Source organism: Artemia franciscana, chromosome 1 (assembly GCF_032884065.1).
Source record: "Artemia franciscana chromosome 1, ASM3288406v1, whole genome shotgun sequence".
Taxonomy (NCBI): Eukaryota; Metazoa; Arthropoda; class Branchiopoda; order Anostraca; family Artemiidae; genus Artemia; species Artemia franciscana.
The window spans coordinates 53,650,980-53,665,425 of NC_088863.1; the positions used below are offsets into that span (position 1 = coordinate 53,650,980).

Below are 14,446 nucleotides of genomic sequence, written 5' to 3' on the forward strand. Positions count from 1 at the left end.
ATCTTACCTGTTTTGGTATTTTTACAACTTTGACCATTCGCCACTCGAAATACTTACTGTTATACATTTGAAGAAAAGAGTAAAATTCAAATTGAGATTTCAATTAGTTTTTATTTGTTCATTTCCGTGAGCAATATGCAACTGGGCTTCGCTTAGTGGACCATTGAAGAATATCAGAGCTTCTACGATGAAACCATGTATATATATATATATATATATATATATATATATATATATATATATATATATATATATATATATATATATATATATATATATATATATATATATATATAGGCCAGTGTATTCTCCTGATGAGCCCTTATGCTGGGTGTTGCCTCTGAATTATTTGTCTATATTATTTTTTCTATTGTTTGGTAAATGACGACTTATACTTATTGACGACATGATTGCCTGTCCACGGATTATTTTTTATGGTTGATTGTGTGTGGCTATGCTGTTTGACCTATGTGATTGTATGGATGAGTGGGGTTAAGGCCTAATTCAAGTGCTGGTCTATATTAATCACTAATTTAGGAAAACAGTCTTCCTTTTCTCCTTCTGTCTCTCTGTTTTTTTTTTTTTTTTTTTTTTTGTGTGTTTGTGCTGTTGCATTGGTGATTTCTCTTTTCATGATATATATATATGCAGTATATATATATATATATATATATATATATATATATATATATATATATATATATATATATATATATATATATACATATATACATATATATATATATATATATATATATATATATATATATACTGCACATGCATACTGCATATACAGTATATATACTGCATATATATGCAGTATATATATAAGCCAAAAGATGCAGTGTTTGCATTTAAGAAGAACTCGGCCAAAATTTCGCAAAGCTTTAAAAGATTATGTTGAATATGAATCACCCTAAATTCCTAGAATAAAGTTGCAAGCCTATTTATTAATTAGAGAACTTACTTATCACTCGAAGCGACGTGACATTGAGCCTTATTTTGGAGAAAACGGTGACTCCGGGTTTTTTACTTTTGCTAACAACCTCACAATCGCAGTCGTCTCTTCGGGCACCATCATATGGACAGTTATCCGGTTTTCTAAGCCTAATAAAATTAGAGCATTAACGAAACTATGCAAACGATCACTCTTTAATCACAAGGTTAATACTTAATTATGTTATTTATGTGGTGTTCTCTGTATGAAGGATGTTTAACCTTGTGTTCCTTTATGGGTATGAATATTAATTGATGAAGGATTTGGACTCCTTATTTATGCATATATGTGCGTATAGATACATTTTTCTTCTAAAGAGCTCTATATTCTTTTGTAGAAATTTTTTTAGGATTTTCTAGCTTGAAAAACAGACTAAATAGGAGACAAAATTGAGAAAATTCATTAAAAGTCATAATTTTGGTAGAAAAAAAAATATGAGTCACATAATATTCATGATCATATTTCAAAATCACAAATACGTTATCAAACAGTTCGTGGTAACGAACTGTAGTAAGGAGCGACCCGGCTCAATAGTAACCGAAACTTTAAAAAATGGAATTTTGATACCAATAGTTACATCAAAAGAATTGTATTTTAATGCTGTTTTTAAATATATAAGTTTCATCAAGATCAGTTACACCAATCAAAAGTTACGAGCCTGAGAAAATTTGCCTCATTTCAGAAAATAGGGGGAAACACCCCCTAAAAGTCATACAATCTTAACGAAAATCACACCATCAGATTCAGCGTATCAGAGAACCTTATTTTGGAACTTTCAAGCTCCTATCTACAAAAATGTGGAATTTTGTTATTTTTTGCCAGAAGACGGATCACGGATGCGTGTTTATTTGTTTTTTTTGTTTTTTTCCCCAGGGGTGATCGTATCGATTGAGTGGTCCTAGAACGTCGCGAGAGGGCTCATTTTAACGGAAATTAAAAGTTCTAGTGCCCTTATTTAAGTGACCGAAAAAATTGGAGGGCACCTAGGCCCCCTCCCACGCTTTCCCAAAAGTCACCGGATCAAAATTCTGAGATATCCATTTTATTCACCATAGTCGAAAAACCTAATAACTATGTCTTTAGGGACAACTTACTCCCCCGCAGTCCCCGTGGGAGGGGCTGCGAGTTACACACTTTGACCTGTGTTTACATATAGTAATGGTTACTGGGAAGTGTACAGACGGTTTCAGGGCGATTTTTTTTGTTTAGGGGGGAGATTTGAGGGGGGGTTACGTGGGAGGATATTTCCATGGAGAAACTTGTCATGGGAGAAGAGAATTTCAATGAAGGGGCGCAGGGTTTTCTAGCATTATTTGAAAAAAACAATGAAAAAATAAATATAAAAGTTTTTGAGCAGCATTAAAACTTAAAACGAACAAAAATTATTACACATATGTGTAATAATTTTACACATAACCATAAAATTCTAGTTGCTTTTTACCTCCTCGTTATACCTCACTCTTTATGCTAAAATATTTTTACAATTTCAACTATTTATTCTATGGCCTTTGTGATTCAGAGGTCATTCTTAAGGAATTGGGACAAAATTTAAGCTTTAGGGTAAAAAGCGAGGTATCGACAAGGGTTGAACCCCCTCATGCACGCAATAAAAACATACGAATATAGAAGTTCGTTACGTAAATTAATTCGTAAGTTACGTATATTTTTACCAATGAAAACGTTTGTAAAAAATTAAAAATTCTAGTTGCTTTTTTAAGTAATCAAAAAATTGGAGGGCAACTAGGCCTCTTCCCTCCCTCCCTTATCTCAAAATCTTCCGATTAATTGCAATTAATTAATATGCAAATTTCGTTTTAATTATTTATGTGCGGAGAGCCAAGATCAAAACATGCATTAATTCAAAAACGTCCAGAAATTAAATAAAAAAAACAAGTTTTTTTAAATGAAAGTAAGGAGCAACATTAAAACTTAAAACGAACAGAAATTACTCCGTATATGAAAGGGGCTTTTCCTCCTCAACGGCCCGCTCTTTACGGTAAAGTTTCTTACTGTTTTAGAAATCTAGTTAAGAGAAAGAGTCAAACTTTAGCGTAAAGAGCAGGCCGTTGAGGAGGAAAAGCCCCTTTCATATACAAAGTAATTTCTGTTCGTTTAAGTTTTAATGTTGCTCCTTACTTTCATTTAAAAAAACTTGTTTTTTTTTATATTTAATTTCCACCTCAGGAGCGGTTGCATTTTTCTTAGTATCTGTGACGCATGCAATATTATAGAAGAAACACAACTAAGTATAAGACATTAAGTGTAATATGTTTATTTAAAAAGTTGCTTTCAGCAGTTTCATAATACTAAGAGGACAAAAATATGTATTAACAATTGCTAAAAATGAACAAACTGAACGTTAAAATGAGAGAAGATCAAGAGGACGACCTGAGAAATGTAAATTTAGAATTGGTGAAAATGAATAACCTAGAACCTCAAATGTGACAAAATGAATCTAAGCAGCTATGGCAAAGGTCTTTGAAAGAATGTCTGAAGTAACGATAAACAAAATGAAGAACAGAAAATATGCGGGTAGAACACTTCCGAAAATGACAATTACAACAATTCAAAACCGAAAGAAATGAACAAAGAAATTACAAAAGGACAAAATACCATAAAGAAGAGAGAAACAAGGATAATAGCTGCCAAGGAAAAAACGCAGATTACAATACAAATATTTCGGTCAAAACCACTGCTTGACCGTCTTCAGTGGAGAATAATAAACAAATACCGATACAAATCCAAATGATAACATAAGAAACCAAACCTTAAAACAAATATGAAAACTAAAATAGGAAGACCCTCTCAAAGCAACAGTGAAAGAGTATTCCTATTTTAGTTTTGTATTTTTTTTTTTTATGATTTGGTTCTTGTATTATCCTCTGGATTTTTATTGGTATTTTGTTAACAAAGATGTAAGCGGTTGAAAGATAACTGGCAGTGTAAATTACAACGAGTCACTAACAAAAGTGAAGAACAGCGAAATATTTGGTTAAAAGACATGCGACTACGAATATAAGAACGAATCAAAAATACAAGTGAAGAACAAAAACATATTTGGCTAGAAGATATCCGCCACACATTAGAGGAATAACACCGTCACAATCTTTGACGCTAACAAATGTTGCTTATAACCCACTAAAAACCTACAAAGATGCTGGAAACTACGCAAATGTTGAGGGGAACGGAATAAAAAGCATCCGACTATCTCTTCCACGCTAAATGTTTTTAACTTGTGCGGCGACAACTGAAGAAGAAGGGCATTAAATTGGTTCATATGTGTAGCCCTGACTTGGCACTATGATCTGTGTTTGCTTCTTTTTTCTTTCTTTACTGGGTTAAATTAAGTTTTGTCATTAGCAATTTAAATTCAATTTAAATTTGTCTAAGAAAACGGTACATAGGCTACCAGTTTAATGATTTTAACACAGATTTATAGAAAGTTTAAAAAAGACAATTTGGCTTTTATATTTTTTTAATTAACCTAAAAAGGATGGTTTAATTCATATATTTTTTTCTACTAACATTTGTTACCATCAGTTTTACAAGGGAAATTCCTCAAAAATTGAACATTCTGTTTTAATAGGCGGGCATAAATACGGGCAAATATCCGTATTTTATGCAGCTTTCTTGATGACGGCAGTTAATGTTAATTATCAGCTTTAATACAACTGTTTTACTCAATGCATATTCAAGCACAAGGGATCAAATAAATTGGTGGAAATAAGAGCTAAAGAAACATAAAAGCTTTAAACAATCGATTTAATATCCAATATACAGAAAAAGATTAAATAGAAAAAAAAAAAAACACTAGAAAAAGCCTCTGGGCTTTATATAACCCCAGTCTATCGTTTTTCTACTTTTTTGTTTTTCATTCTTTTTGATTGCAGGCGAATTTGACTTATATAGTTACTTCCATCTATCCTCATCTAATTCAATCTTAAATTATTATCCTTGAGTCAACCAACGTCTTAAATTCCCTGAACGTAGTCAGGAAACGTAGTGTCTAGACACTAAATCTTTTCTGTTAACATCAATAACAGTATTCCTATATACACTAGGATCTTGTATCGATCCTACCAGTCTTCGATTTACAATAACATGAGGTTGGCTGTCTGTAAGACAATCAACAATCTCAGCATTTATCTCACTTACTTCTTTGCTGAGCGGCGCTAAAGTAACCCGTCCCTTCATTCCATTGTAATTTCAATTTTTCTGGCAATTTTCATCTGATTCCTCAATGAAATTAAATAAAAAAAACGAGTTTTTTTAACTGAAAGTAAGGAGCGACATTAAAACTTAAAACGCACAGAAATTACTTCGTATATGAAAGAGGCTGCTTCCTCATCAACGCCCCGCTCTTTACGCTAAAGTTTGACTCTTTCTCTCAATTCTTCTTTTTAAAACAGTAAAAAACTTTAGCGTAAAGAGCGGGGCGTTGATGAGGAAGCAGTCTCTTTCATATACGAAGTAATTTCTGTGCGTTTTAAGTTTTAATGTCGCTCCTTACTTTCAGTTAAAAAAATTCGTTTTTTTTATTTAATTTCTGAACGTTTTTGAATCAATGCATGTTTTGATTTTGGCTCTCCGCAGAGGAATAATCAAAACAAAATTTGCATATTTTTTTTGGGGGGGGGGGCTAAATGGCTTTCTCATAATTTTGATCGAATGATTTTGAGAAAAAAGAGCGGGGGCGAAGCCTAGTTGCCCTCCGATTTTTTGGTTAATTAAAAAGGCAACTAGAACTTTTAATTTTTTACGAACCTTTTTATTGGTAAAAGATTTACGTAACTTATAAATTAGCTTACGTAAAGAACTTTTGTATTCTCATGTTTTTATTACATATATGAGGGGATTCGCCCCATCGTCAGTACCTCGCTCTTTACACTAAAGCTTAAATTTTATCCCAATTCATTAAGAATGACCCCTGAATCACAAAAGCCGTAGAATAAATAGTTGAAATTACTAAAAATACTTTAGTGTAAAGAGCTAGGTATCATAAGGAGGTGAGCCCCTTATATGGGTAATAATTTCTGTTTGTTTTAAGTTTTATTGCTGTTCCTTACTTCCAGCTGAAAAAGCTTTTTCACATTTATTTTTTAATTTTTTTTTAAATAATGTTAGTAAATCCTGATCTCCCTTCATGGAAGTTTTCTTCTCCCATGACAAATTTTCGATGGAAACTTCCCCCAGCATATCCCCCTCTTCTCAACCCCTCCCCCCAACCAAAAAAATCCTCCTGAAAACGCCTGTATACTTCCCAATAACCAATACTATATGTAAGCACAGGTCAAAGTTTGTAACTTGTTGCCCCTCCCACGGGGACTGTGGGGGAGTAAGTCGTCCCCAAAGACATACTTATAAGGTTTTTCGACTACGTTGAATAAAATGGCTATCTCAGAATTTTGATCCGTTGACTTTGGGAAAATAATTAGCGTGGGAGGGGGCCTAGGTGCCCTCCAATTTTTTTGGTCACTTAAAAAGGGCACTAGAACTTTTCATTTCCGTTAGAATGAGCCCTCTTGCAACATTCTAGGACAACTGGGTCGATACGATCACCCCTGGGAAAAAAAAAACAAAAAAAAAAAAAACAAAAAAACAAAAAAACAAATAAACACGCATCCGTGATCTGCCTTCTGGCAAAAAATGCAAAATTCCACATTTTTGTAGATAGGAGCTCGAAACTTCTACAATAGGGTTCTCTGATACGCTGAATCTGATGGTGTGATTTTCGTTAAGATTCTGTGACTTTTAGGGGGTGTTTCCCCCTATTTTCTAAAATAACGCAAATTTTCTCAGGCTCGTAACTTTTGATGGGTAAGACTAAACTTGATGAAACTTATATATTTAAAACCAGCATTAAAATGCGATTCTTTTGATATAGCTATTGGTATCAAAATTCCATTTTTTAGAGTTTTGGTTACTATTGAGCCGGGTCGCTCCTTACTACAGTTCGTTATCACGAACTGTTTGACTATCGCTTGAATATCAAATCTTCAGGTATTTCAATTCCATTGATGTCATTCTTTGGAATATTTTCAATTTCCGAGATAAACTTTGCGAATAAATTTTGGAAAAATTCCCAAAGATATTTTTTTTTATCGACAATTGAGTATTTTACTACGGTTGCTTCGGAGTTAAATAGATGAGTAACGAAAGAAACCATCTCAAGTGACTAAAGTTACAGATAATAATCGCTTATTCAATTATTAATCAATCAGTTTTTCGATGATTACCAATTATTGATGCTTGTTGCCATAGGTCTTCTAACCATAGATTTTACTCTGCGTCAGTTTTGTTTGTGATTTGTTGTGATTCTCTCTGTCACTCGTTTTCCAGCCACAGATTTCGTTGTGCATTCTTCTTGTTTGAGGCTATCGACAATCTTAGCATTAATTTCACTTTTGTCTTTTTTGAGCGGTGCTAAAACAACTCGTTCCTTCATTCTATTGTAATTTTGATTTGTAAGGTAATTTGCAAATACCTCTTCAAATCAATTACCACAGAAATTATACCCACAGGTAATTGAATTTCTTTGAAATCATTTTTTGGAATACATCTGTTTCCCAGTTCTTAGCAATTCCATTCTTAGCAAATAAAACCCGTGCCGCTCATAATTTTTTTATTAATGATAAAATTTCTTAAATACCTCCAGAGCTGACTCTTTTTATTGACAAAATAGAGTGTTGTACAACAGTTCCTTCGTAGTTGAACAGATAACTACTGACGAAAATTACCTCCAGCAGAAAAAAATTATTGAAGATTCTCAGTCAATCAATTATTAATTGTTCAATTTAATTACAACCAATTAATTATGCTCATTGCCACATATCTCCCAGCCGTGGATTTTGTTGTTAACCGCATCCTAACTGCAAATTTCGTTTCGTATATTTTTTTTTTTTATTCTTTATGATGGCAGTCTTCGAATGGCTTCTCACCGCAGTGCTTCATTTTTGTTGATCAATATATCGATTTTTTTACATGTCTTTTGCTTTTACTGTTCGAACTCATTCATTATATTCTATAATTTTGTATGACATCATGGATACCAAAGACTAATTGTTAGGATTATCCTTGAAAAAAACAAATTTTTCTGAAGTCGTGCCCTATCTAGATCATTTTTCAAGCCAGAAAATGTTAGTGTTCCAATTTTAAGAGAAAATCATAGAGTCGTTTAAATATATATATATATATATATATATATATATATATATATATATATATATATATATATATATATATATATATATATATATATATATATGTATACGTCATTATTGCTGTCTTAAAAAGAGTAGGTAGTATAAACGATAAGACACCCACCTTTGCCAAACATTTTATAACATTTTGAAATTATGTTTTTCCTTGGGTCAACCGAGTAAAGGACAAACCCTGGCCCATAATAATCGATAATTTACAAAGTGTTAAAAAAAAACTGTCAAGTTATGAAGAGTAGTCATTTGAAGGTGACTCGAGAATGGTAATTATTATTTCAATTAATCTTTATGATAAAAGTTTTTTTTTCTGAAAACAAATTTGCAGAAATTTCAAAAATTAGCCTGTGACCTCTGAAAAAAGATCTCGGGTCAAAATTAAAACTGCACTATTGGAACCACTATAACCAAAAACCCAAATAAGGAGATTTGTAGTTCCCACCTTGATCAAAAGGGGAAATCGCTTTTTCACATGGAACGCAGAAGTAACAGTAATGCAAACCAACAAAATGAGCAATCTATATTAGTATATTTGTGTACATATGTTAATAATAACCAAAAAGAATGACATTAAAAATATATAGGTTAAAACGAAACTCATCTTTAGGCTATTTATTCACTATATCCGAAAAAAAGATTTAATATTGCATAATATGACTCATAGGCTATAGATAATTTGTTGAAGGACATTTAGGCTAGCTATTTGCTCTTTCCGAAAAACAAATGGTTCAAAATCGAAAAACATAAGTCATAGGCTACGGATGATTTACTTTACAAGGTGTCTTTGTGCCTAAATTTAATTACCGGGCCGATATGAAACTAATAAATACATAAGCTGAAAAAAAATCCATTGATGTTAGCTATTTTTTACATCCGAAAAATTAATGGTCCGAAATTGCATCAACATAGTTCTTAGGTTACCGATGGTTTGGTATTTTTTCATACAAATGTTAATAGAAGACTGAAAATATATAAGCCTCAAAATATATATCAAACAGTTCGTGGTAACGAACTGTAGTAAGGAGCAACCCGGCTCAATAGTAACCAAAACTCTAAAAAATGGAATTTTGATACCAATATCTACATCAGAAGAATCGCATTTTAATACTGATTTTAAATATATAAGTTTCATCAAGTTTAGTCTTACTTATCAAAAGTTACGAGCCTGAGAAAATTTGCGTTATTTTAGAAAATAGGGGGAAACTCCCCCTAGAAGTCATAGAATCTTAACGAAAATCACACCATCAGATTCAGCGTATCAGAGAACCCTACTGTAGAAGTTTCAAGCTCCTATCTACAAAAATGTGGATTTTTGTATTTTTTGACAGAAGGCAGATCACGGATGCGTGTTTATTTGTTTTTTTTTGTTTTTTGTTTTTTTCCCCAGGGGTGATCGTATCGACCCAGTTGTCCTAGAATGTTGCAAGAGGGCTAATTCTAACGGAAATGAAAAGTTCTAGTGCCCTTTTTAAGTGACCAAAAAAATTGGAGGGCACCTAGGCCCCCTCCCACGCTAATTACTTTACCAATGTCAACGGATCAAAATTCTGAGATAGCCATTTTATTCAACGTAGTCGAAAAACCTTATAACTATGTCTTTGGGGACGACTTAATCCCCCACAGTCCCCGTGGGAGAGGCAACAAGTTACAAACTTTGACCTATGCTTACATATAGTAATGGTTATTGGGAAGTGTACAGGTGTTTTCAGGAGGATTTTTTTGGTTGGGGGGAGGGGTTGAGAAGAGGGGGATATGCTGGGGGAACTTTCCATCGATAATTCGTCATGGGGGAAGAAAATCTCCATGAAGGGAGTGTAGGATTTACTAGCATTATTTAAAAAAAAATGAAAAAATAAATATGAAAAAGTTCTTTCAGCTGGAGGTAAGGAACAGCATTAAAACTTAAAACAAACAGAAATTATTACCCATATGAGGGGCTCACCTCCTCCTAATACCTCGCTCTTTACGCTAAAGCATTTTTAGTCATTTCAACTATTTATTCTACGGCTTTTGTGATTCTGGGGTCATTCTTAATGAATTGGGACAAAATTTAAGCTTTAGTGTAAAGAACGAGGATCTGACAAGGGGGCGAACCCCCTCATATATGTAATAAAAATATGAAAATACAAAAGTTCTTTACGTAAGCTAATTTATAAGTTACGTAAATCTTTTACTAATAAAAATATTCGTAAAAATTTAAAAGTTCTAGTTGCCTTTTAAAAATAGGAGGGCAACTAGGCTTCCTCCCCCGCTCTTTTTTTCTCAAAATCATTCGATCAAAATTATGAGAAAGCCATTTAGCCAAAAAAAAAAAAAAAATGCAAATTTCGTTTTAATTATTCCTCTGCGGAGAGCCAAAATCAAAACATGCATTAATTCAAAAACGTTCAGAAATTAAATAAAAAAAACAAGTTTTTTTAACTGAAAGTAAGGAGCGACATTAAAACTTAAAACGAACAAAAATTACTTCGTATATGAAAGAGGCTGCTTCCTCATCAACGCCCTGCTCTTTACGCTAAAGTTTTTTACTGTTTTAAAAAGAAGAATTGAGAGAAAGAGTCAAACTTTAGCGTAAAGAGCGGGGCGTTGATGAGGAAGCAGCCTCTTTCACATACGAAGTAATTTCTGTTCGTTTTAAGTTTTAATGTCGCTTCTTACTTTCAGTTAAAAAAAAACTTGTTTTTTTTTATTTAATTTAAGCTAAAAAACGATTTCACATTTTTGCTAGCTATTTGCTCTTAACGAAATTTTCAAAATTCACTTTTGAAATTAGGAATAGGCTATTGTTCTGTTTAATCTCTACAATATCGTGAATTTTTATATAAATCTTAGGAAACTGAACAACGTTAAAACACTACGGAGGCAACCTTGGTCTCCTTTCTATTCTTCCCAGCCTTTCAACTCCAAAAATGGCACAAAAAGTGCCATGTGGCACTTTATGGTGGTGTTATCAAGACGAATCTTAAATAGTAGGCTGATAGGGTTAAGGTGTTTGAACTAAGCCATTGTGTTTCGCTCAGCGTTAAGTGAGCCCTCAAACATCTCTCTATGATACTATTTAATTATTTTTAACTATAGAATGCGGTTGATCCTTTAATAGGTCACAGTAACCACCGCAACTATGACAGTGCTCCTCATGCAAAAATTTACTTTCCTTGTAATGACATGGGGGGGGGCAGTAATTTTCTTGACTACATTTTTCAACCATGATGATTCCAATGATGTACTTTTAATTTCAATCAAGAGGTACGCAGGCTATTCTTCGAAATTTCCATAAATTCGTTTCAGAGTAAACGTATACGATTAGAATTAATCAAAATAATAGACCCTATTTCTTAATCTACTACAAATGATAATTTTTCTTCACTATACTGTTTCTTTTCCTTTTAAAGTTTTTTTTTTTTAATTTTTGGTTGCTATGAAACGTGGTTCGCCCTACAGGGTTGTAGTTATTGCTGAAGTGATGATTAAGAAAGACCTTCGACTCCCAAAGTAAAATTAACTATAGCCTTAATATGCATTATTTTAGGGTTATTAAATAAAAAAAACAAGTTTTTTAACTGCAAGTACGGAGTGAAATTAAAACTTAAAACGGACAGAAAGTACTCCGTATATGAAAGGGGTTGTCCCCTCTTCAACGCCTCACTCTTTACGCTAAAGTTTTTTATTATTTTATAAGTAGAGTTATGAGAAAGAGTCAAACTTTAGCGTAAAGACCGAGGTGTTGAGGAGGGGACAACCCCTTTCATATACGGAATAATTTCTGTACGTTTCAAGTTTTAATGTCGCTCCTTACTTGCAGTTAAAAAATGTGTTTTCTTATTTAATTTCTGAACATTTTTGAAATAATGCACGTTTTGATTTTGGCTCACCGCACATAAATAATTAAAACCAAATTTGTACATTAATTTTTTTTGGCTAAATGGCTTTCTCATAGTTTTGGTCGGACGATTTTGAAAAGAAAAAGGGGTGGGGGAGGAGGCCTAGTTGCCCTCTAGTTTTTGGTTACTTAAAAATACAAATAGAACTTTTTATTTTTTTTCGAACATATTTATTAGTAACGAATATACTTAACTTGCGCATTAACTTACGTAACGAGCTGCTATATTTGTATGTTTTTATTACGTATATGAATGGGGTTGGCCTCCTATTCAATACCTCGCTCTTTACACTAAAGCTTGAATTTGTCCCAATTATTTAAGAATGACCCCTGAATCACAAAGACCGTAGAATAAATAGTTGAAATTACTAAAGATACTTAAGCGTAAAGATCAAGGTATTATGGAGGAGACGAACCCCTTTATATACGTAATATTTTCTTTTTGTTCTAAGTTTTGATGCTGCTCCTTACTTCCAATTGAAAAAACTTTTTTTTATTTATTTTCTCACTGTTTTTTTTTTTTTTTAAATAATGCTAGAAAATCTTGCACCCCTTCATGGAAAGTCTCTTCCCTCATGATAAATTCATCCATGGAAAGATTCTCCCGTGTAACCCCCTCCCACGACCCACCCCAACGCCAAAAAGTCCCCCTGAAAACGTCTGTACACTTCCCAATAACCATTACTATATGTAAACAATGGTCAAAGTTTGTAACTTACAGCCCATCGCCTGAGGACTGTGGGAGATTAAATCGTCCCCAAAGACATAGTTATTAGGCTATTCAACTATACTGAACAAAATGGCTATCTCAAAATTTTGATCCGGTGAATTTGGGAAAACATTAGGGTGGGAGGGGCCTTAGGTACCCTCCAATTTTTTGCCACTTAAAAAGAGCACTAGAACTTTTAATTTATGTTAGAATGAGCCCTCTCGTGACCTTCTAGGGCCATTGGGTCGATACAATCACCCCTAAAAGAAAAAAAAGACACATCTGTGATCTGTCTTCTGGCAAAAAAAAAAAAAAAAAAATTCCACATTTTTGTAGATAGGAGCTTGAAACTTCAACACTGATACGCTGAATCTGATACTATGATTGCCGTTAGGATTCTATGACTTTTGGGGGGTGTTTTCCCTATTTTCTCAAATAAGGCAAACTTACTCGGGCTCGTAACTTTTGACAGGTAAGATATAACTTGATGAAACTTATATATTTAAAATCCACATTAAAATGCAATTCTTTTGATGTAGCTATTGGTATCATTTTCCGTTTTTTAGAGCTTCGGTTACTATTGAGCCGGGTCGCTCCTAACTACAGTTCGTTACCACAAACTGTTTGATCGACTCTCGTTTCGTGAAAATAAAAATTAAGCATTAAATTAGCTTTCACTTAAATGCAATTTCGCAGTAAATAACTGTTAAGTTCGCTAGTGAGAATACTGGTTACTAACTAAAATTGAATAAATTTAAATATATAGGAATTATGTATACCTTTTATCATAGTACTCAGAATAGTTGTCTCTTTCGCCATTAATTAGAGTAAGAAACTCTCTGGGTGAGCTAGTATTCATGTCGTGACAGTAGATTGATACATTTTTACCACCAACGTGAAGCATGTACTCCCCGTCCCTTCTGATTCTCAGACGCTCCTTAATGTCTAAACAGCTAAGAAAACCACCTTGAAATAAAAGGGATGTATTAGCATAACGATAATGATAATTAATCAAATCGATTAAAATTTGAGACCAGAGGTGGAACACTTATAAAACCCAGAAGGGTTTCTATAATCTGACTGGAACTTCGAGTACCAAGGACAGTGAAAGTGAAATTTAATTGTTGGATCTGGTTAAGAAGAAACTTGAAAAATTTTAGGCTTTCTATCTTCAAAATTATTAAAATCAGGAGTCTAATTTATAATAGAAAATCCATTCGTTTGTACTTACACAGTTCCTGGCAATAGCGCGCTTCAAATTGAAAACAAGAGCTAACAGCTCATATGGCACTTGTGATGAGGCCAGAAGAGCTAAGAGCCAAGAGCTCATATGGTATGAGCTCTAACAAAATTCTAAGAATCAATAGATTGATTTAAATGGAAAATCAGAGGCTTAATGCCGGTCGGGATTTAAAATAAGAGCTCTGAGTCACGATGTCCTTCTAAATATTAAAATTCATTAGGATCCGATCACCCACTCGTAAGTTATAAATACCTCATTTTTTCTAATTTTTCCTCTCCCTCTAGCCCCCCAGATGGTCGAATCTAGGAAAACGAATTTATCAAGTCAATTTTTGCAGCTCCCTGACACGCCTACCAATTTTCATCGTCCTAGCACGTCCAAAAGCACTGAACCCCTCCCCCCA

General features: G+C 33.3%; 1 protein-coding gene across 7 annotated transcripts in view; it reads right to left on the reverse strand.

Annotated features, from left to right (window-relative positions):
* LOC136031369 (A disintegrin and metalloproteinase with thrombospondin motifs 9-like) overlaps positions 1-14,446 on the reverse strand; it is a 466,037-nt gene that overhangs the window by 37,646 nt on the left and 413,945 nt on the right. For all 7 annotated transcript variants that reach the window (XM_065710922.1, XM_065710894.1, XM_065710885.1 and 4 more), the window contains 2 exons: positions 13,580-13,766; positions 968-1,107 (listed from right to left, as the gene is read on the reverse strand). In XM_065710922.1, coding sequence (XP_065566994.1) covers positions 968-1,107; positions 13,580-13,766 — 327 coding nt within the window. The remainder of the gene's footprint in view (positions 1-967; positions 1,108-13,579; positions 13,767-14,446) is intronic.